The 24,614-nt window shown below is 41.3% G+C and overlaps 1 protein-coding gene and 1 long non-coding RNA gene across 4 annotated transcripts in view; one reads left to right on the forward strand and one right to left on the reverse strand.

The window, feature by feature from the left end:
- The window catches only part of LOC311531379, a 274,753-nt gene that overhangs the window by 231,009 nt on the left and 19,130 nt on the right, over nt 1-24,614 (forward strand). For both annotated transcript variants that reach the window (XR_014714210.1, XR_014714211.1), the window contains 4 exons: nt 6,367-6,487; nt 7,751-7,959; nt 11,690-11,898; nt 17,754-17,859. This is a non-coding gene — a long non-coding RNA (uncharacterized lncRNA). The remainder of the gene's footprint in view (nt 1-6,366; nt 6,488-7,750; nt 7,960-11,689; nt 11,899-17,753; nt 17,860-24,614) is intronic.
- The window catches only part of TMEM132B (transmembrane protein 132B), a 360,998-nt gene continuing 339,323 nt past the window's right edge, over nt 2,940-24,614 (reverse strand). The window contains exons 6-9 of one of the 2 annotated variants that reach the window (XM_084648700.1): nt 17,735-17,940; nt 7,692-7,965; nt 6,283-6,474; nt 2,940-4,706 (exon numbers count right to left, since the gene is read on the reverse strand). In XM_084648700.1, coding sequence (XP_084504826.1) covers nt 3,555-4,706; nt 6,283-6,474; nt 7,692-7,965; nt 17,735-17,940 — 1,824 coding nt within the window. In that variant the 3' untranslated portion in view covers nt 2,940-3,554. The remainder of the gene's footprint in view (nt 4,707-6,282; nt 6,475-7,691; nt 7,966-17,734; nt 17,941-24,614) is intronic. The other variant, XM_084648701.1, reaches the window with a different exon arrangement.

Raw genomic sequence — 24,614 nt, forward strand, 5'->3', positions numbered from 1 at the left:
CTATAAATATTTTGGGCATGATGAATATACATATTCAGTATTGTAGATTCAGTAGTTAGTGTATGCATTTCACTATGTACTATACAGTGTATTTCAATGTAGCGTATACAATATGTATTTCAGAAAAGAGCATATTGTCTATGAATATTTGGTATCCCATTTATGAAGCACTCTACGTTGAAATACAGATTGTATCCCATTATATAATATACTGTTTTTATTGAATCATATGGCTGGAAGATTTGCTTCTTCATTCCCCAATAAGAACTAAGGAAGAGCAGCTAGTACCATTATGAAGCTGTATCATTCTACAGCAAGAGGAGTAGGGGGACCTGTTTTCCCACATTTGTATTTAAATCAGGAAGTGTGCATAGACAAGCCATATGGAGCTAGTCTATAATGTCCAAATGAAATATAATAGTTCTGCACAGTTGGAAATGAACTCTTTCTTCAGTATTCTCCATGGGCCAGATCTTCAGCTGGTGGAGCTAACCGCTCAGTGATTTACGGTAGCCGAGAGTCTGGCACTTTACAGTTCTAAAGTTGCTAAGAATCAACATATTCAGTGAATCCTCCCTTGTATTGATAGTTTGCGGGGAAGGGGTGCGGGTGGGGGACAAAAACACCGTCCATACAACCTATTTCCTTTTCTTTATGTAGAACAGTATGCACCACAAATACAAGTTGTGTATTCTGTATGGAGCCATAGGAGTTTCCTATCTCGGCAGCTACTGAAACTTCATAATTGTGGACATAGCAATCTAATTATTATTATTAGAGGTTTTCTTAGCGAGACCAGGTGGGTTTTAGTCATTTGATGTTTCTTGATATATAATCTGCCTCCAAATGCCATTCCTTCCTTTGGTTAATAATTAGCCTTAGAAATATTTATTTGATGTTCTTTCATTTGGTCTGCAAATAATGTTCATTTTACAGGAGTGGTACTTTTACACCTGTCTAGATCCAGCGGAACTCGACTGCTTTTAATGGTGTCACTCTGCATTTACACCGCCGCAACTGCGGGGACACTTTGGACGGTCTCATTTTCTCTCTTTGCTTTTTTATTCTTTGGCCTTGTGCATTTTTATTTATTGTCACTTTCTATTTCTGAACTTTCATGTACCATGTTAGATCTTTTAAAGTTTAACTATAATATATTTTTGTACTTCCAGAGCATTTTCCATCTGTACCAGATTCTATGTATTGGTGTGGCACGCTAAATTCTGGTTTCCATTTTTTTGTTTTTGTTTGTTGAGTTTTTGTTAACTACTATAGTTCTTTTACTTATCTTTTTAACTGTTTGTATTTTGTAACTGGCGACCAGACTTAACATCCAGGTGGACTTGCTGTGTGTGATTCCTGCGTAGAACAAAGATCAAGGCTCTAAAACCAAACAGATCCTGTACTGGAGAGTGGGTTGGCCTAAGTGAAATTCTTTGTCAGATCAGCTAGCAGGCGTGCTAGACTATAAATTCCTCTTATATTCTCTGTATTTTCCACTTAATCGTTTATTTTATATGTGCACACAATGGAACACCAGCATGGAAATATGTGCACTCTACTTTTAGTGATCCTTGTCTCACAGCTACATAACTTCTAATGTGAAACACACAAAAATTACCATTTTGCTCTTTTCAAATCTTGTTCTTAGAGAGAAGACTTTCAGTATAAACAATGTGGCTTCTGACTCTTGTCCAACGTTAACATACTGGTCCCGAATCAGCAAAGTACTTAAGTCACTTTGGGATCAATGGGACTTAAGATATGCTTAAGTACTTTGTTGAATATGGATGGACTCTAAGCAGTTTGCTGAACTGAGTGGATAACTACTTACACATTAGCAAAATGTAGAAAAATCTGGAGGAGCTGAATTTTATGAAGATTTTCTGGTTTTATTAATCAGGTTCAAAATAGCAATCAAGACTTCTCTAGCAATCTTTGCTCAGCTAGAAAAGGAGAGACTATATGTTAAATATCTTGAGCGTTAGTTTACTAAGATATGTGGTACGTCTGAGCTCACACTAAAGTGCTATTATGTTCATTATTTTGGGAGAGTTGGGGGATGTGAGGCAGCTGTGTTTGGATCAGCTGTCAATTACATTTTCTCATGATGGGCCCAATGTACTGTTTTGCTTCTCTTAGACATTTCATACATAAAGGTTTCTTTGCTACAATTTTCAACACATTTCAATCGTACTTCAATGTAAAAATGAATATAATGTTTGTGGAATGGAAGCTTTTTGAATCTCCAGCATTCCTGTCAAATTTGGGAATAGCCATTATATAACTGTGCCCGGTATTTTCTTTTGTTATGGAGCTTGTTGAAAAAGGTTTTCTCTGTACCAGACATATGATTAGAGATGGCTTTTAGACAGGGCCTGTGTGCACCAGCCATTGTAGATGGATGTCTACGTAGTGCTAAACTGCAGTGTGTGTGTGTGTGTGTGTGTGTGTGTGTGTATATGTATATATATATAATTTAGGACAGTGTAATACCAGTTTCAAGTCTTTGCTTATTTCCCAGGCAATTTGCTTCCTGTTCAGTGCATTTCAATACTACGTTTGCATTTATCGTGAAAGTAACATATGTTGCCCACAAAGAATTTCCATAAGTGGTGTTGTTTCATGAGAGGCATTTTGCTTTAAAGTGTGTTCTGCTTTGTTTCAAGTTATTTTTCATATTGTCAATGGCAAAAATAAACCCAGGACTGCTTCTTGATTTTTATTTTCCAGGGTTTATTGTTGTATATACAGTTCCCTGTAAGGAGATACAACCCTTTTCCAGTGTGAGATTTCTACTACGTTTCTACATTTCAAATATTAAAGATTTGCATGGGAAGGAGAAAGATAATCAGTGATGAAGAGGTATCCTTTAGAGCTGATGCACATGAATAGAAAACCTGAATAACTGTAAATATACTGTGGAACACTTTGGTAAACCCCAAAAAAAAAATCTCCAAAGAAAATATTTAATGTTCTCTAAATCAAACCATCTTCCTAAACAATACAGATAAGAAATTAACCACATGTGGGTGTTTGTATCTGTAAAAAATGAGAATACTTGGCTGCATTGCTCATAGGCAAATAAAATTGGACAGATTCATTCAGATCTCTTTTGAAGTAAGCCTAGGCTTAGGCTGTATGCAAGAAATATCCACTGTGCTTTACAAAGGATGACGACTAGAAAAATCAACCCCAAAAATTCCTTGTTTTCTGAATCACTGTTTATCATGAGTTGACAAACAAATGTAGTCTCCTCTGAGTCTGAGCATAATTGTATTAGCATTTAGCTAGTACCAGGCCGTATATGAAAACAGCCATCATGTGCGACACCTCCAACACCTACATGTAGCTGTTTCAGGGACACATCCTGGTTTATAGTGAAACAGGATTAACTCAGCCAGCCTCTTGTACCCACTCAATGATGTGCAGTTATCCTCTTGGGACGTCCAAAAGTTAGACTCCTTTGTAACCTCCTATTGCTGACTGGACTGACTGCTCCACTATCCATAAAACAGAAGGCATAAAGGTGAATACAAACATAAGAAAGTATTTTACATATTGTCTTGCAGTCTTTCCATATAGTCTCTAAGTTCCTTGGAATCGCCAAGATTCATATCTTGACATACCCATTTAATATTATCGTCACTGTCAAATAGAATTGAATTGGTGTAAGGACCTCCATCCTCTGGCAGTATTGTGGTATATGAAGTGAACTTGACCCGCTTCCGTTTTGGCCCAGAAGGATTTATAGGTTCACTTTTAACTTCTTTCTCACAAGCATACTCACAAGATCTGAGGATCTGATTATGGAGAGTCTTCTGCGAGCTACCATTAAGGAGAAAGTTGCTTTCTTCAAACTGCATCCCTCTGTCAATCATGGTAGTGCACTCCTCTGAGGGGAGTGAAATGTCAACTGGGTTTTCCAAGAGTTCAATCTCATTTCCAAGCCAGACCCAGTCATGAGAATGTGGGATGTTGCCTTGCTCACTCACGGCAAACCTTTTGTGTCTATACTTCCAAGCAAATGCCGCGCAGTTAATTAAGAAGACCAAAATTGCTAGGCAGAAAACACACAGCAGGGCATACATGCCAATCTCCAAATCAGTTAACCCTCTAGAAGTCAACGCAAGGTCATTGGGATTATTTTGTCCTGGTACCTCTACTTGGGTAGGAAAACTTGTGAAAGCCGTTGGGTTATTCTGGAGGCCAGCCTCATGAGCCTTTTTCTCATCAATGGGAGACTTGGAAGTTGTGCTTTTGTTGGCATTGTCTTCATGATTAATAAAGGTTCCATGTTTGGCCCATTCTTGCACTGTCCTCTCCTGTTCTGCTGTCTTCTCTATAGCATTGTTCAGATGGTGGTTAAACTCTCTATCTACATCATCAATGTCGTTGGTCCTTCCTTTGTGGTCTGAATCTTTCTGACCCAATTTCACTTTGATATTTCCTTTCCCAACAGCCAGAATGCTCTTTCGCTTCGTCTTCTGGCAAGGTTCACTGATCACCATTTCTATTTTAATCAGGGGTCCTTGCCCATCACCCTCTGCAACTACCAGAGGCCACTTTGACTGAAGGTTTTGCTGGGCAGATACCACCATCTCATCCAGCGAAGTGATGGTGACAGAAAAATCCTTGGAATCATAAATATCTAAAGGTGTCACAGAGCCATCACTGAACAAAATCCAAGCACTGACTATGGCTTCCTATAAGAGGAAAAGGGGAGAAATAATAGTTTGAAAGTTAAGACACCATGTTTTAGGGTTTTGAGAGCTTACACTTACTTGATGCCAGTGACATAAATACACTGTATCGCTTTGTTTATGTGTGGTTTTTGTTTGTTTTGTTTTTACAAAGATGCTTCAACTCAGCTTCTGGTTTTGTGTGCTGTATTCCATTTAGATATTCGTCTTATTTGCAGGTGCACTCTAATGTGCTTGCAAAACGATGCACACAAGTATTTCTGGGTATAAAGTGAGAAGTCACTTTTCAACATCAAAAGCCCATTGATGAAAATTCTCAGATTTCCCAAATCATGATTTTTAATACATTTAGAAAAATGTCGTATAACAAGGGACATTTTGAAAATGCTCCTTGGCTTTAACCCTATGTGCAATATAATGCACTTGTATAAACTCTAGGTGTGGTGTTCATGCTCGTTTATTTAAACAGAATGCATTATGAACCAGATTTGAATGAAATATTTCAGTTTCAATCGTAGTATTTCTAAGTAGGCAATGGCATGTGCAAGGGATAGAAATGACTGTAGTTCCCTTTGGACACCACAGAAACACTGACAAACATGTGCTGCCGCTTATAGTTTGAGGATAGTTTGATCAAACTCAACGTTTTTTCACAGCAGCATTAATCATTCTACACATAACAGTTGCACATGACGTACCTCACTATCAAAACATAACTGCTTTGAATAATCTTACCCGCTTCTGTGGGACCAGATTCTGCCACTCTCTCTCTCACATACTGAGTTATACACCCTACTTCTTTCATAGTTTCATTTTCACTCTTGGGACTACTTGCAGAATAAAGTGAGCATAAAGAAGGCTGAATCTCATCCAAATGAATGGGCCTGATCTTGCAAAACTGTACTACTTAAGTCTGTAGCTCCCGAAAGCTCATGCTCAAATAAATTGGTTCGTCTCTAAGGTGCCACACGTCCGCCTTTTCTTTTTGCGAACGCAGACTAACACGGCTGCTACGCTGAAATTAGTCTGCCTAGGGGCTGCAGGGGTTCAACCCATAGAAGGTACTCAAAACCCTCAGATTTCAGCCATGTAAATCAGCGAAATGTTCATATTGAGCTAAGAGCTTCCTGTGGCTATACTGGCCCAAATCGAGGGGGAACAAGGTATAAGGATGGGAATCTTGCTCCTCGCTAGTTAACCAGGATCCTTCCATAGCACACTTGGGAAGTACACATGCCCACTGCAATGACACACACCTCTTCCCCAATGGGGTGTGGTCCTCTGGAAGGAGGTGTATACTCAGCCACCTACCATGAGCAACATGCATTGCTAGGAATCTTGGACTAGATACATGGCCAACCTGTTACACATGTGGTGAGGGTCTTTGGGAGGGAGCAGGCCAGCAATGAGTAAGCTACGACAGGGAACTGTGTCTTAAGCTGCATGAGACATCCTGCTTTTCAACCAGGCATACATTATACATGCTGCATAGCTATACAGGAGGCTTTCTCCTGGCATTCTACAAAACACCGTAAACAAACCAATTAATTATAATTATCAATACTATTTTGGAACATACCTGTTTTGGGGTATGAAGAATATCGCAAGCAGATGCTGTGGAAACAATAGCTCTCTTATTTCCTTTGTTTATTTGTAATGACAGGGACAAGCCTGTTACCAGTTGTACCCCTAGGTCTGTGATTGTTACACGGTCATCTAGCACGATCACTGTCTTCTCAGCCAAGATGGAATCAGAGAGAGGCGACAGCACCTTCAAAAAGCAAGTATGCCTTCTTGTTTTAAACAAGTGACTCAATGTTATAAAACAAAGTAACTAGATTTTCTGTTCAGTTCAGTGTGTGTTGCATTCATTATAAGCTATAACTGATGTTTCCCAAAACGTTACACCCATTTCCCATTTAATTACTATATATACCCAAAATAGTTTTATTAAACATGTCATTGTTTTTAAATTACAGCCTCATCCCTGAGCAGTATGGTACAGAGTGGAGATTAATGAACTAAACTGAATTTATTTGATTTTTTTAAAAATATATAGTTACATTTACAATTTCTGTAAAAGCTCTAATTAATATAATTACATTGCTGGCTACTGAATGATACTGTAATTTGACAGAGAAATACAGAGTCTACTGGCCTCAGAATATACTACCTGTAAGAGCTCAGCTGGGCTGATCTCTAAAAAGACAGAGTACCAGATTGCCAGAGGTACTTAGGTGCTTAAAGATGCTAGTGGGGTTGACAAAAGGGCCTACGTGAATTAGGCACTTAACACCTATTGACTTTCAATGGAGTTAGTTACCTAACCTGCTTAGGTGCTCTTCTAAATCCCAGTTGGTGCCGATCTTCACCTGTAGGTGCCTAAATACCTTTGGAAATCTAGCCCGAGGATGTTGACTCCACTGCCTATGAAGTCAGTGGGAGTCTTTCTATTCACTGAGTGTTGGTTCATGCCCAAATGTCACTATCCTTTTATTTTAGTTCCAAAATATAAACTTTGTATACAAGGATATAATGGGAGGTTATGTAAGCAAATACAAAAAAAACCATTTCATGATTTTTAATTAAATATCAATCATTTTAAGTTCCCGCTACGATTTTGTAAACACACAATGCCACATTTTCAAAGATATTTAAACATCTACAGCTAAAGATAGCTGTCAAGTGGCATTTTCAGAGAAGTTAAGTGCCTAACCTGCTTAGGTGCTTTTGAAAATCCCATTAGCCGCCTATCTGCATCTTTAGGTACATAAATACCTTTGAAAAACTGGCCCAAACTGCATTGTGTTGCTGTAATTAAGAATCAAGCAGTGAAAATGACTGGAAACAAAAGTGAAACCTATTCAGACTTCTGTGTTAAATTAATGTTTTCCCCAGACATAACAGCCTTTTATATTATAGCCAGTAATCAACTGCTCTCACCCCAAATTCTCCCCACCTATACCTAGGTATATTTTGAGCTGTTACCTGAACTGTGGTTATCCCATGTTCACGACCAACTAGTACCCGTCCATCATGTAATTTAGCAATCTTAGGTTCTTCCACCTTCATGAAATCGGTCACGAGATTCGTGATGTCAAACTGCCACTCAGAGCCCAACATATAGGTCAGCTGGCCTCCAAAATCGGAAGACTCTGCTACAAACTGTGTGAGGACTCGCACCATGGCATGCTGGTACTGAAGGCTGCAGCCTCTTCCCTTCCTCTCATCATCCTCTTCATCATCACTGTCACGGGTAGGCCTGTAAATGGATTATTTATTATCCTTAATTCTCAGAATCACATTACAGCCTTCAAAACTTCCACCCGAGTAGCAAGTCAATATATCCGTCTTTTCATTATCATCTCCCAGCCTGGTGAAGGGTGAGAAAATAGATTTTGATGCCTCGGCTGGCAAACTTGAATGACAATTTTGCACAGCTTTTCCAAATTGAACCTCCCTGACCCTCTCAGGCATTTACATCATTGCTGAAGATCCAGTGGGTCTAGAACTTGTTTTGTTTTTCATCAGATGCTCAAATCCTCTAGGTGACTAGGAAAAACATCATGAAAAGTTTGACAGTCGGAGCTATGGTACCACACCCCCACGTGCATGCTGATGGTTGCAGATTGGCCTTGGGGGAAGTGGAGGCTACATCTGCATAACGGGGGTGGCTGCCACTCTTAAGCGTGACCCGTTCTGCAGCACCTTCATGGCGGTGTCTTTGCTCATGTACTGCAAAGGCCCAATACATTCAGGGACCCCTGCTTAGATCATGCGCCTCCTTTAGCCACCTCTCCAGCTCACAGAACACTGTGCATTTGAGATGTATGACATTACTATTTAATCTTAAATATAACCCTGTTCATGTGGGTAACTGGACAGGTATAATTCAATGTAACACCCAGGCAGGAGTTCAGATCAATAGAACCCAACGCTTCCACAGGTAATCAGCATATCAGTTAATACATAACATCATATGATGTGCAAATAGAAGTATGAGGCTCATGGCTGGCTGTGCCATCACTCACAGCTATGCTCAATGGTACCATTAGAGACACCTACTTTATAATTTTCTAATTATCTCCCCATATACTATAATAATTGCAGCTATGCAGTTAAAGGTTCCTACAGGCTTTCTACAAAGTATCACAATGACTTGTACACGAATACTGCTGTTCATACACAGAGCAATATTTTCCATGCTTTAAACTCTGTTTTTTCCATTGATTCACTTTACACCCTAGGACAAGCACACAGATTCTCTAATTGAACCATTTTTGTTGTCTTGAAAGTCAGCTATTAAGCACTGGGTGGTCACACTTTCTCTCATTATGCCCCCATGCTGTGGAATTTGTTGCCTAGAAATATTTGATTTCACTCCTTTTTTTGTAACCATTTCTAAAGCTGGGATGGGGAAGAATCCTCTTATTTTTCATGGGGCTTCGGGAAGTATTTTCATGTTTGCTATGTTCTCTTATCTCTTTGAAATACACAAGTTATGAAAAAGCTATTATAAAACACAATTGTTGTTGTAAATGGTCTTACAACAAAGTTAGCAACCAATAAGCTGAAAAAAAAAAAGACTAAAAAATCCACATCCTTCGCGTACTTGAACTGGGAAAATCCTGGTGTTCTGTAAGTTAGTGTATTGATGTATACAGCAAAGTGGCCATAGTGAACATCATTGAATAGTGTTTGCAGTGTTGTTGAAGCCAGGGTGGTCTCAGGTTATTAGAGAGACAAGGCAGGTGAGGTAATATCTTGGTAACATCAGGCCCAAGCCACACTGGAAGAAGAGTACCAGGTAGAATCTTCACAGAATGGAAAAGTCTACAGGGATTCTTGAATTTTTTCACATTGTGAGCTACATCTCCATTAGATCTCCTCCCCTGTGTGATCCTGCAAACCAACTCCACTTCTGCTGACAAATGAATAACACATCCATGTGGGTAATGCAGCAACTGTTCACATGAGAAAGTTAATCTTAGGGAAGTTTCATAGAATCATAGAAATGTAGGACTGGAAGGGACCTTGATAGGTTACCTAGTCCAATCCTCTGCAGTGAGACAGGACTGAGTATTCTCTAAATCATCCCTGATAGGTGTTTGTCTAACCAGCTCTTAAAAACCTCCAGTGACAGAGATTCCACAATCTCCCTAGGTAATATGTTCTAGTAATCAACTACCTTTACAGTTAGGAAGTTTTTTCCTAATGTGTAATCTAAATCTCCTTTGCTGCAATTTAAAGCCATTACTTCTTGTCCCATCCTTGGTGTTTAAGGAGATTAATTTATCACCCTCCTTTTTATAAGCCTGTCTTGTTCACCAGCACAAGTTGTGCCAATAAAAGATATTACCTCTTCCCCAACCCTTGTCTGTCTTATATCATTGAATAAATTTCTCTAATATCATTGAATAGTTACTTCACTGAAATCAATGGCATTTACATTCAGGAAGAATATGGCACATTATATTGAACAAAGGGATATTGAAGAACGACTTACAGCAGGACCACGCAAAAAGCAGTGCAAATCCTATGCACCGAAATTTATTTCACGCCTGCAGAAATAAACAAATATCCACGGCAGATTTTCAAAATTGCTCTAAGCCCACAATTGGGGCCAGCTATTCCCATTCAGGCATCAAAATAAATGGGCAGATTTTCAGAACTCTCAGCACCCACTTCAGAACTCTCAGCTTGAAGAGCTCTTTGGAAAATCTGACCAGTTGTTTCGATTCCTGAACAGGAGCTGTTGGTTGCTGAGCTCTTATGAAAATCTGCCCTGCTTTAAGTTTAGTCTAGAGGTGGGATAAGAGTTGAATTTTTTTTTAAATAATCTGACCCCATAAAATGAGACACAGTGTAACCCAGATCTGAATCTGCCATGATTGGATTTTGCAAGATCAAAACCTGACTGAGGTTTTGCAAACCCTAATCTAGCCTTTTTCTCATTTACAGAAAAGAGAAACAACCAATCTTTTACTATTCTGGTGCAATTAATATCTTTTATCTAAATTAATATCTAAAACTTATATTTTATTTAGAGGCTGTTCTGTTCCAGAACGATGAGGCCTTGCCTCTACCATCACAAAATGAAATCTGGCCTCCATCAGCTGACTGGTCCCAGGCAAGCAAAACAAATGTGATGGGAGCACAGCTAAACTGCCCCTGGCCAGTTCAGGGCTTTGGAGGCTGTAAAATACTATAAAAGAGCTCATTTGCTCTGTAAAGGACTTGTACCCTTTACCCATTCATTGAGCTGGGCAGATATAGCTAAGAAAGTGATGAACTTTCAAAAGGGTTCTCATTCTTAGACCAACCCTTTCTCGTTAAGACAGATGGAATCCTGTTGGGTCTCACGGAACATTCCAACTGTCTTTGTTACCATATTCAGATTTGTTCGGTCAGTACTAAGCAATAGGCCTGAAACCAAGCCCAAAATCTGATAACCCCAAACTTTGGGAAAATGTTAGCCTTATCAAATGTGTGACAGCAGCACGTGTAGCTTTGATCTGGCTTGCTCCAGTAACAGTGAAGCCACAGCAGCACCCCAGCTCTGGACAATGGGTATGTTCCTGAGCGGCTAGCCCATGCGGCCTCAGCTTCACTGCTAGTGTTATTGGAGCGAGCCAGATCAAAACGCCATGTGCTGCTGTCACGCCTCTGATTGCCCTGTGGACATCCCCGTCCATTCGGTTTTAAAATGGGAGCTTCTGGATTTGTGTTTTCCTTATTATTTTCACATACGAAATGTCTGACTCAGTCCGACCCACTTGTGTGTTGCCGCGATTAAAGGTTAGTCTGCTGTCTGAACCTGCAGATGAGGCGAATTGTTCACAGGGAAAATATATTCAGTTTCCATTCAAAATGGGTTGGGTGGGGATGGAGGAATCAGTCAGCCCCCTTCTGCTCCACAGAAATGTGAGCTGGGGGAAGACAGATGACAGGGGAGTCGTATGCCATGCTCCCTCTATTACCTGCAGACTATGGAAGCCACTCCAGCTCCACGAGATCAGCAGTGCAACGGGTCAGAAGAGCTTATGTCCTTGGCCAGAGGAGGTGAAGCCAATGAGAAGCTGCTACCTGCAACATGCTGCTCTCTAGAGTTCACAAGTATCCACCTAGGAGATGATGCTACCCCAAGAAGCACTAGCACCAGACCAGAGTGACTCCCCCAGGAGCTGTGCTACCAGTGAGTAGAGATCACTCCAATCATTGCCCTCACTGCAGAGTCTCCAGGCCCCCCAGGCATGAGATCACCAGGGTTCCTCTCCCTGGGAAGGGTTTTGTAATATAGCCCACTTGTAGTCATCTGAAGAGTTCTACATACAAGTCCACATTTCTTAGTACCATAGAACTTTTCTGTTGCACAAACATGGAGAATGTTAGAAAAGTTTTGAGTACTTTAGAACTTAGAATGTCTGAGGCTACGCCCCCAGCGTAACGTAACGTTGGTGCAAAGATGGAAAGTGAGGTGCCGGCAATTTCAGAACATGCCTTGCAAGTTTCCATTGCCAGGTGCCAATTCAAGTTGTTCTTCTTTAATTCAAGGGTGTTTTTAAACAAATGATATCCATTTCCACTTCAAAGCCACAAATCCCTGATTCAGTTAATAAGACAGAGCTTTTCAGTACTTTGCCTTTTTGGACCCAACTAAGTGTTTGAAATCCATTAAATTACATGGTCCCCATAGAGTCTTGTTAGTGATCTTAGTAGGCCTAAAATCCTTCCTTGAACTTCCTTGAGCTCATTTTAAGTGTCCTCTTAAATGCAAGCTACTGCTTCATATTGCCTTTTTTTCTGGTTACCTCTAAAGTTAGTGAGCCTTGTGCTTTGAATATCTTTCAGAATTCTGCTTATCCATATTTCTTGCTCCTTTACAAAATGTATTCGGAAGATTTTTGCTTGTCTGGACTGCACCAAGGTTGCCAGAATTCCATTTCATTTACATTTCAGACAGATAAAATCCTTGCTAGAGGGTAGAGTTAAAACAACCCTGTTATAATGGTGCCTGCTAGCAATGATATAATCAGTGATCTGTCTGCTTTTCTATTATACAGCTGTTCTACAAGTGGTTTAAGCTTGTGCATTTTAATTTTAATTTGCAGCTAAGCATGCATATACCTAGCCAGAGAACAGATTTTCATCTGGAAAATTGACTGCCCCTATTGATAGTGGCATGCACCATAGATTAAATTATGATTCTCCATCTCATATGGATAAGTATAAAAGTTCATCCTATATTTATGGATTTGCATAGTAAGCCATATTTCTGCTTATACACAATGGAGACTACTTTGTATACTCCCCTTCTTTAGAATAGCCCAAATCCAAAATTCCTTACTCAGTTCGCATGCAGTTTCTACTGAAGTAAAAGCCATTTAATTCAGTAAGGAGCAGGTGAAAACTTGTCATACCAATCCAAAGGGAGCAAGGAATTCAGGATTTCTGCCACTATGTTTATATTTTACCCTATCTTCCTACTTTCCCTTGAGGAAATTTGCACAGAAGAAGATATTTAAGCAAGAAAGGATCAATTATTACATGCATCTTACTATTACACATAGTTATATGCCCTCCATTACTATGGTATGTGGACAATAACATGGTATTAACAGACCCTTTCATTATAGTAAGGCTACGATTTTCTCATGGTTATTCTTAGTAAAAGTCATGGACAGGTCACCGGCAATAAACAAAAATTCACGGAAGCCGTGACCTGTCTGTGACTTATTCTGCTACAGCTCCATGGTTTCCCCCGCCACCCTGGTGGCTGGGAGCTGCGGGGTTCCCCGTCCGCCTAGGGTGGCTGGGAGCTACAGTGTGACCATATTTCCTAAAGAGAAAATGAGACACCCCAAGCCACTCGCCTGAGGCATCCCGCACCCCCTGCGCAAGGCTGTCACCTGTTGCTGGAATCCTGCTGGCTGCCAGCTCCAGAGTCCCGCAGTCCCTGGGGCTGAAGCAGAGAATGTCATAGAGGTCTCTGGAAGTCACAGATTCCATGACCTTCATGACATAAACGTAGCCTTAACTATAGGACTAAAGATTTCCTAATAATATAGACTAAGATTTTCAAAAGAATCTAAGGGAGTTAGGTGCCAATACTCATTGAATTTCAATAGGCGTTATATGCCTAACTTTTAGCCCTCTTAAAAAATACCAGACCTAGTTCTTGAACTGCTCATGAGATTTTTCGAACTGACAATATTGACTCATATGATTTTGTGTTCAGAGAATACAAAGGTTATCGTTCTGACACAGAACGTTGGGAGCTTCTTGGGTATTAAATCAAAGCTTTCTCCATTTGGAACGTCTTCCCAGTGGATGATACAAGAACACATTTCAGCTGTCTGGCATTCTCACAACATTACACTGTTCCAGGGCAGTTTAGCAGTGACTAATATAAGCTAAAACGTTGCTGAGAAGCAGGAGACGTAAGTTCAACTTCAGAAGCTGCCATTATCTTCCTGCACAACTCTGGGCAAGTCACTTAACCTCTCTGTGCCTCAGTGCTTCTGTTTGTCAAATGGGGATAATACTTCCCTACCTCACTGGGGTGTTGAGTATAAACCCATAAATATGTGGAAGGTACAAATACAGTATGGTGCTGGTGTAATATAAACACCCAGACAGAGAGAAAAACAAAACAAACCGCCTCTAAACATGAAAAACAATGAAATATTGAGTAAAACACACAAAGCATGAAAAAAGAAAGGAAACTTTGAAGCTCCCATACAGTGCAAATGTCAAGGCTAGCATAGCTAATGCTAGTCCCTGATTACCTATTGATTTAAAATAGAGAAAAAAAGTAAATAAAAAAATCCTAGTGTTTCATAAACCCAGGGTAATTTATTTCTACTCGAAACCTGAAATACTTGTCCAGTCACACATGCATAGGCAGCTGACACCCAGTGTCAACCAACCGGCTACCTTTTTGTAGCAATACAGCAGCCCCGCTTTTTCTTCCACGCTACACGGAAACAATGGTTGCTAAAGATGTGCCAGTGGGTCAGATGTAATTTGAGCAGCAGTGAACGAAGATTGCTTGCCAGCTTGCAAACAGTGCAGGCTCTCAGACCATTATCTTTATTTCAGCTGGCCCAATAAATCAGCACTAGACCCTAGGAGGGAAATGCCCAAAGCTGGGCGTAATGGGTTTAAAGTCAAAACGTCCATGATGTTAACAACCGCTGAATGTCTAACTCACCATGCGTGGTGTTCAAAAGCCAATTCCTATAAGAAACATCAGCAACCCAATCCTGCAGTCATTTACTCCAGCAAAAACCTCATTGACTTCAGTTGGATTTGCGTCTAAGTAAGAACTGCAGCATCAGGCCCATAAGCAGCAGACGGTGCATCTCTTTGGATTGCTAAAGCAAATGAAAGTTCGTGATTCTGGGACTATTGTAGCAGCTGGCACCAATTCAATCACCGAGCACATTTTCTCTCTCCACAAAGAGCAACTTTGTCTTCACCAGTGAAAGTTAGAAAAGTTTCCATTGTGCCAGTTCTTCATTACCTGTCCTTTTGACACAGCCACCTGATCAGGAGCACCTTCTAGATAGACAAAAGAAGGTATCTGATTATCTGCCCATTTGTAGTGAGCTCATTGCCAGAGTATCTGGTTAATTTATTCCATTACCCCAAGTTACATCCCCTTGTAAAGTGCTAAATAATTCTACTCCTTGCTCTCTGTTTGGTCTCTTCAATAGCTAAGATGTGTCCTAGTCACTGAGCACAGCCGGCAACAGGCTCCTAGCTGGAACTACTAGGATTTTCAGTGATAGGATCACTGCTGAGAAACCCTTTTGCATTTGCATTATAAATTTGATCTGATGTCATGCCATGCTCACCAATAGAATTTTTCAAGTGATCCTGAAATTCATCAATACAGTAGTATTCCTGGAAACGCTTAATCTAGCTGCTTGTCCAAATGTTGGCTGTTCCCCCATGGGTCCTTTGAGAATGGGAGGGGCAGGAGAAAAGACCTCAAGAAGCCTTTCCCCCCTTTTGCCAGTGGAGTCTCTTTATCAGAACACAATCTTTTGTGAATCCGCAATGCTTTCTTGCCTAAATCAGATCTGCTAGGTAGTGCTTCTTTGAGCTCCTCTGTAGAACTTGCTTGTACAAAGCTTGATGCTTCTTCAAAAGATCTGCTGCTTTAATGCTCACTCACCTTGTACCTTTTTCACCCACATGCTTTTATGTTTGCTCAGATCGCTCCACCTTGCTCTTCTTGATATTGCTGATGATCTGTGGGAAATTTTTCTCCCCTTATCTTTCACATCTATGTGTTATCACCATGCTGCGTAACTGAGGCACTGCATGCTCTTTAAAGTCTAGTGTCACATGGCACAATGACATTGTAATAGTAAGTCAGCGTAAGTATCAAACCATGGGCAAAACGGTAAGTCACTGAAAACAGCTTTTGTGAACGCATTCTTATAGTCTGAACTTGCTGGTCTTAATGGTAAGATCAAATCTAGCGAATCATCTAGGCCCATGAAACACAATGACACACAATACTGTGCAAAGTGCACTTCTGCTGCATGTTGTGACTTTAGAAATAGCAGATACAGGCTCAGGAAAAATAAGCGGACAGAAGGTGAGTCTATTATTGGAGACCTCTGCTGCATTACAGTAATGGAGAAGGTGCAGCAGAGGTCAAATGGAATAATCAACCGAAATGAGACGCCCATCTATATTCAGAAATGTCAAAGAAATTGGACCTGCATTCTTTGGGAAAGAGGAGATTAAAGGGTGGGGGGGTGTCTAACTGAAAATGCCATATTCCCTTCAGAATTTTGTGTAACAGATGTAACGAAGCTTACTGAGCTACATTAATGTCGAGCACAAGGAAAAAGGGGCAAAGACTTCAACTCTAAAAGCCTGATTTACAGCAAGGCCACAACATGATCTATTCTTGTGGGTAATAAATATTGTACTCACAAGTAATTGTGCCCACAGGTTTGCACCTGCAATGAATTGTGCATGCAAATATTAGCATTCGGAGGGCCATCTACATGTTTTTCAGGCAAAATGGTTTCAACAGAACAGCTCAGAGTAAGGTGCTACTCAGTGAGAGTAAGGATAGTAGAATCAGGCTGTAACTATGGACATGCCTGCATGGAGGGAGGGTGGGAAGGGTTACACTATGCACTAGCTGAGTTTCTGTGCATTGAAATGTCTTATATATACCTGATGCAAACCCTTAAAGCATAACTCCACAGTTAAAGTGTAGTCTTTACTATGCTCTAAGATTCTGATAACACCACTGTGAGAGAGGCAAGTACTAGCCCATTTTACAGATGGAGAAACTGAGGCTGGCCTCGTCAGTAAATTGCACGAGGCCGCCAACAGTCAAACTAGACCTCAGGAATTCTGAATTGGGATTAGGAGTCAAGAGCTCCACATACCCTGCCCTCTGCCCAGACCTGTGTCTTTTCTACAGTGCCTTGGGTGTGTCTACACTGCAATCACGGGGTCTGCAGGCAGCTTGCATAGACATACCTGAGCTAGCATCAATCTAGCCAGCTCGGGTACCAGATCAGGGAAACTGCAGCTGTGCAGCCTTCAGTGTGGGCCCAAGTAATTACCCAGGGTTCTGGCAGGCTTGTGAAGCCCATGCTGAACCCTTCACTCCTCCAGTTCCCAAGCGACTGAGATTAAAGCTAGCTCGGGTATCTTTGTACAAGTTGCAATTGCACCCTGTGGTTGCAGTGTAGACATGCCCTATGTCTTACTGAGTGCTGGCTGCTTGACGTGATATATCCGCACTCTTTCCGCAGATTCTCATCCATGCAGCTAGCTTTGATTTCACTGAGTTTTCACAGGATGGAAAGGAGGACAGAATTTGGCCTACCGTTTTCACAGTAGTGACTGTTTCAGGCCGAGGCAGACTATAAACTCTGTTTGCAAATGGGATGTTCTACCCTCTGAAAAATAGCCTCCAAATGAATCTGCTGGATCTTAAAATCCCTGGCCCATATGCATGCACCTAGGTCATGCAAATATAGCAATCATACCTCTTATTGGATGTGACAGGTATCCGCCAGCCCTTGATCTGGCTAAGTTCTGTATCCGAGATCTCTATCTGCAAAGGAAGCCGTGGAGCCCAGACCGTCACTTCTAGCTGGGTGGTAAAATGCTGGTAAGTAAAGTTCACAATGGTATCCACTTTGCTCTTCATTTCCTTGCCATTAACAAAGATGGAGTCGCATCTGCCAGAAACCTTTAAAACAAATCCCAAGATTACTTGCAAAACGGGTAAAAGTTCAGGAAGACGCAGCGTGAATGATACATCGGCACAAAGACATTGCTAATAATGGGAGTAACGCATATTGTATCTTTAGCTTTCGAATTAGTGGCAAACAATTCTGCATTCCTCAATGGATACTACTTAAATTACAAAAATAATGCTGTGATGTTATGTGACCTGTGGTAGTCTTTTATACTGGAGAAATTAAATTCTCCATGAATCAAACTTCATGTGCATCAAATTTTGTTTACAGCTTACTTAAATCCAGAAAAAGGGGGCATATGTTAATAAGAAAAAGAAAAAAACTCTCAGACCCATAAAACAGAATCCTTCTCTTTTCATATGAGTCCTGTAAGGTTCAGTGCCAAAGACCTTCTTGTGGTCCATAATATGCATCCAGAACTTCAGTATAACTATTAATTTTAGAACTTCTAAGTGGAGTTTCACCAAAATAAATATAGAGCTGATGTAATCTCATGATGTTTGCTACACTAAAATACTTCCAGGACAAGTACTATATGGAAGCAACTAATAACCTAAGCCCCATCCTTCACCTGGAGTCATATGGATAGATCCACTTCACCCTCACAGAGTCCTATTGGTTTCAGAGCTCCTTGGCACAGATCTGGATGCAGAATTGAGCCCCTAGATTATAAACTCTTATCCTGTAACAATCTTAACCTAGACTGGAAACTCTCTGAGTCAAGGACCACTGCTTTACGACGTGTGTGTCCAATGGAACCTGGTCCCTGCTGCTGCAAGATAAATAATAATTTGCATTTAGTTTTTAAAATAAAAGGAAAGATGTGACAGCTGCCAAAGAAGTCAGCATACACTGACCTCTGCCAGGGGAGCGGGGCAGTGATCTTTAGTAATCGTGACCCACGTCATTCCACTGAGACTGCTAAATAAATATCCGTCTTGCATCAGCACTTCCTTGTGTCACACCATATTCCTTGTGTTACAACACAGAATAGAAAGCTGAAGACGGAGAGGATTTAGGAATGCAGTGTTAGGAACTATATGAATGTCCGTTGCAACTTGTGCCCAGTACGGATAAAAGGCCAAAAGGCCATCAGCCAGAAAATAAGAGACACAGGATTTTGACGGCAGACCCTGGGTCGATGGGCAAAAGGGAGATCTGAAGTCTTTGCAGTCTGAGATCCCTCTTTGGCCCTCTCTTCTGTTCCCTTTGCAGAGGGAAGGTGAGAGATTTCAGCAGAGTAAGCAGAATCCTTGGGGTTGGCAATGGAGTCTGCCATGAGTTATGGGCTAAATGACAGATGCCCTATAAACTGCACATTGGACCCACTTAAATGCCTGGTATGGGGAAGTGTGCAAATAGCACCCTTCTCCCATGTTAAATTTTGGTCAAGTTGCAGCCTGCCACTTAAAACCCATCCTTGTGTCTATCCCCATTCAATTGTGTGTTCTGATCAATCCTAATCAAGGGACTGAAATGACAATGAATGACTTTTTCCAAACGGGCTTTGGCCAAAGTTGCCATGGTTTGGCTAACAAAACGAAGCCACTTGTCTGGAGATCACGCTCCTTCCACATCAATGCCTGGAAAGTAATAGAATAAAAAACAAATCTAAGCACTTGCTAAGAAATGTAAAATGGACTCCAAGCTCACAGGTACAAAGAGTATCACAAATTAAATTGAACATATTCAAAATCCTTGTCGTTCCCCTCTCAGAATGTGTCACAAATGTCTTTGAGGCATTTTTAAGCACATTAATCAAGGCCATTAATGGAAAGAGCAGTTGAGATTCTAAATCGAAAAGGCTACATCTAGGGAGCTTTGTTCGAATTAACACGGGACAGAAATAATTAAGAAAACTTGAAGAGGGAAGGATAAACATCAAGACCCCCATCAGGGGATTAACTACTACATGATAAGACTGAAATGAATATTTTAGACTGTGTTTTTAGATGCCTAAAATGTTCTTGCATCTCCTTCAGTCAGCAGGAAAGGTGCAAAATAAACGAAGAAGGGGCCGATTTTCATCGTACCTATAAGAAAACCAGTAGGTTTGGTTCACGGATTTCACAGATGAGATCTTGAGCTGACTCTGCACAGCAGTGAATTTTGTATCCTCGCTGACACCAAGTGAGGGACTCTAGCCCTGATAGTGTTGCCCGAAACCCCACAGTTGGGGAAGGGAGGAGCAAGATGTGCAGGACCTGTGTTGCACCTGATAAAAGGCACAGTAGATGCCACTGTGCTCTCTCTGCACATGGGAGCCGCCATCTGCTATTGTGTGATTTTTGAAGGGTTTGGGTTTTTTGACTTGCATGGCATTGTTTTTTTTGAACTGCTGCTGAATAGCCGAGCGAACAGGAAGAGTAAAAGAGCTGTCTCTCCCATTAATGCTTCATGGTGGGAAGATACCAGAGTGGGTTTGATCTGAAGCTTAAAGCGGCCATCCTTCATTCTAAAATGCACAAAGCAAGCATAAAACATCCCAACACTAGCCATTGTCACCTGCCTGGCAAAGTTAAGAGATGCAATTTTAGAATGTTTCCTTTATCAAATATTACAACCAGGTGAGCAGGAGGTCTAGCTATCCACCCTTGAATTCAGGTCAAATGAAAGTGAGGTGTAATTAACCTTTCCTGGCATTGTAGCGGGTGGTTGGCTCCAATCCCCACAAGTAATTCTACAAGGCACAATTTCTTCTGTACAACCTGTCTCAGCCTTGATTTTAGACTAATCAAGTACCAAAGTATCTAGCAATCCAAAAGAATAACTAGGAAGCTGTTTAAAATTCAGGTCACTGAACATTTACTTATCTCTTAGGAAAACAGGCAAAGGTGTAAAAAAAATGCTAAAATGTGATATCAAACACCCCACCCAAAACCCTCTCTTGCATGATGAATTTTTCCATGTGCAGTTGTTGCTTTATTCAAAAGCCATAACCTTACCCTCAACTTACTTCAACAGCATGCCAGTGATTTAGAAAAGAGGTTGAATTAGATACATTTTGTTTTGCTTTGTTTAACTATATCTGGGCAAAACATGCAAAAAGTAAACATGAAAATGTGAAAGTTGTTCTCGCAAGTACTAAAGTTTGTAGCTAGGTTATTCAAGATGCAGTGTGGAAAAAATGATTTGATTCTCCTTTCATTTAATTTGGAAAAAAGAAAAGGAGTACTTGTGGCACCTTAGAGACTAACCAATTTATTTGAGCATGAGCTTTCGTGAGCTACAGCTCACTTCATCAGGTGCCACAAGTCCTCCTTTTCTTTTTGCGAATACAGACTAACACGGCTGTTACTCTGAAACCTGTCATTTCATTTGGAGTAACTCAGCTGGAGCCAGTAATAAAAATAGAAATAAAAATAAAAATGCCTTGTTCTTATCTAGCGCTATTCATTCATAGATCTCAAAGTGCTTTGAAAAGGAAATGAGCATCATTATCCCCATTTTTTATAGATGGGGACATGGAGGCAAAGAGAGGTGAAGTGACTTGCCCAAGGTCACCCAGCAATCCAGTGGTGGAGGTGGGACTAAAACCCACGTCTACTAAGTCTCTGTCCAGTGCCGGCCACTAGGCTATGCTGCTTCCCAGTAGAGGTAAAACTTACGTAAGCACAGAATCAGATCCCTAATTGGCTGTAACTTTGGGGTGAACTTCACTCCTGTACAGAGAGCTGATTAAGAACTAGTTAAACTGGCTTTCAGAATAGGGTTTAACTGATGCACAGGCATTGGGCTGCCCATGTGGACAGACCCTTAGTGAAGAACCACAAGATTAAGCTGAATGACGCAATGGAGAAATATATACATGTATGTAACCAGCGCTATTGAACAGCAAAACCAACACCAGTTAAAATTATTTAGTAAGTTTCTCCGGATCCCTCCATCGCATGAAAGAGCGGAATGTGGTATGACTGCAACCTTTTAAATATTCTGTAAAATAGTTCACCACGGCCAGGGGAGGTTATAAAAGAGGGGGATAAGACTGACCGATCAAGCACATTATGGATCTCAGTAAAGGTCAGAGGCGCACTGTATACTGCTGCTTTCCAAAACACGTGTGAGGGATGCAAAATCTCTGGACTGTGGCTGAGGCTGTAAAGAGAACAACAGTGATGGGATTTTCAATGTGAAAGGCAAATAGAATAAATGACTCGTTCTTGTAATAAACTTCAAACTGTAATCTTGTGATATTTCTTGAATGTCAGCCTTAGCCACCTTTTCTGCAGTATTCTTACAGGCATTGTCTGTTTCATTCCGGTAGGAATAATTTGCTGAGCTACTTCAAACAGTCTACGTTGTGTGGTGTGGGCACAGTTCTGTGAAACTGCTTCCCTGTTGGATTATTGTGCTTTATTATTGTTGTTGTTAAATGTTTGCATTAGCAAGCCCAGTCGGAAATGAGCTCCTCAGCTCGAGGAATTTGGCTAGGTGCTTGAGAAATGGGAGGAGGCAAGATGGAAAGAATCTTCCTCTTTTTTTTGCCTCGTCACCAAGTTGTGGGAGCTGGGCTCCATGCCACATAGCAAGCCTGCACTTTCTGTGTGGTTTCCTTAATTCCTGCCCTTGGGCACCTTCGTTATTCCACTGCTGGAGTGGCCTCTACACCCAGGGAGGTGAGGTGGAATTTGCCCCACAAACCGTACATTAAACCCCTCCCTCCTCATGCTGTCCTGAACCTATTTGTTGTCTAGCTGTGACATGCACCCTCAACCCCACCCTACGTTTCCTCAATTTTCTGCTTCTTCTTTGACTTTCCTTCCTCGAAGAGGTCTTGACGTTTGTTTTGTACTGAAAAGCTTCTCCACACAGCTTTAGAAACTTCAGACCAGATACAGGCATAAATGACCCCAGCACCAGTGAGTCCTCCCAGAGGGGTGTAGCCAGAGTGTTAGCCCCCCCTGCAGAAAGGCAGCTGTGCACCTCGAAAGTGGACAGCACTGGCTGGGGAGGGGTGTGCAGTTTGGGCAGCCTGGGGATGCATTGATTCACACCATGTCCTTGGCATGCTCCACCAGCTGGGCACCTGGGGAACTCAACTGCAATTTCAAGCTGCCCTTCCCTGCGGGGGGGTTGTAGGGGAAGGTGGCACTACAAATGCCACTTGCCTCCCGAGGGGGATGGATTCCCCACCTGCAGCCCCTGCTGGCATAGGGAGGTACAATTTGCACCTTGCTTCACCGGTCATGGTGAATCAAGACCCGCAAATTATACTTACATGGCTAACAGTGTAGGTGAATTAGTTCCGGCTAGCTGTTCTTGATGCAGATTTGTTACTGCTTTGTGGATACTTTCCTGGATGGACTATTGCAACCATTCTCAAATTGTGGTCACAACCACAAAGTGGGTTGTGACCCCATTTTAAAGATGTTGCTGGGGCCACCATTAGACTTGCTGGGACCCAGGACTGAAGTTGAAGCCCGAGTTCTAGTTTAAAAAAGAACTAGATAAATTCATGGATAGATCCATTAATGGATTTTAGCCAGGATGGGATGGCATGGTGTCCCTAGCCTCTGTTTGCCAGAAGCTGGGAATGGGCAACAAAGGATGGATCACTTAATGATTACGTGTTCTGTTCATTCTCTGGGGCACCTGGCATTGGGCACTGTTGGAAGACGGGATACTGGGCTAGATGAACCTTTGGTATTTAAGATACTTCTCAGTCTGGATTTCCATTGTACCTGTGGAATCTCCATTCCTTTTCTGCCCTGGACAGTTCCAAACACCAAGCATGTTGCGCCATTCCAGTGAAACGTTTTACCGTGTGAGATTTGCATAATTGACTCATTATTCCACTTCAAATGAGAGCTTAAAACTTACTTTTCTAGTTACTAGTCTTCTTAAATTGCTTTATTTCTTTCTACCATGTTGCAAAAATACTTTGATACTTGAAAATGTGCTCTATCGAATGTGAAATAAAGTAAAGCACTTGCAGTAGTTTTTAAAGAAGGGGGTGTTGTCTGTATAAGGAATAAACAGAAAGGAGAGAGAAAAGACCAGGAAAGTGGCAAGGGCCCGCAATGTTGCTAGATCAGATGGCTACCTGTGATTTGGGGGGATGGCTTTTTTCCCCACTAATCACAAGCATTTATAGTTGTGAGGCCTCCCAGAAACTGAGAGGATCGGGTTTTCTGAACTGGCCTCCAGCACTGAGGGTACAAATTATTAGGCCTACCATTCTAACCATGATGCCATAGATGCCTATTAACTGCACCTGCATCAGGTAGTTAGGCATTTAAATGGTTCTGTTGTGGGCAGAATTAATTGTACCCATGTTAAAAGGCAGATGCAATAGAGATGACAAGTGTCTGAGTCCTTTAAAACAATAACTAACAAAACATATGGCCACAATTTGTACAGGGCTTGATTCTACAACTCTCACTTGTGGTGAGTGCTACTTACTTATGGGAGGAATCCAATTGGGTGCAATGAAACTGCTAGTATGAGTACGTAGCATTCAGTATAAGCAAAGGCTATAGAAACAGGCTTTTAAATCAGGAGGCTCAATGAGGCATTAGAGACTGGAGCAGCTTAACACAATAAGAATTTAGAGAGGTGGACTCAAAATTCTCCACCATGCTGGTTTACTTAGAGAACTTTCCCTGGCTGCCAGTGTTAATGCCTGGACTCAGCTGGACATTCAAACGCTTCTTGCTGTTTTGGA

The sequence above is a fragment of the Lepidochelys olivacea genome (genome assembly GCF_965140295.1).
Source record: "Lepidochelys olivacea isolate rLepOli2 genome assembly, chromosome: 15".
Classification (NCBI taxonomy): Eukaryota; Metazoa; Chordata; order Testudines; family Cheloniidae; genus Lepidochelys; species Lepidochelys olivacea.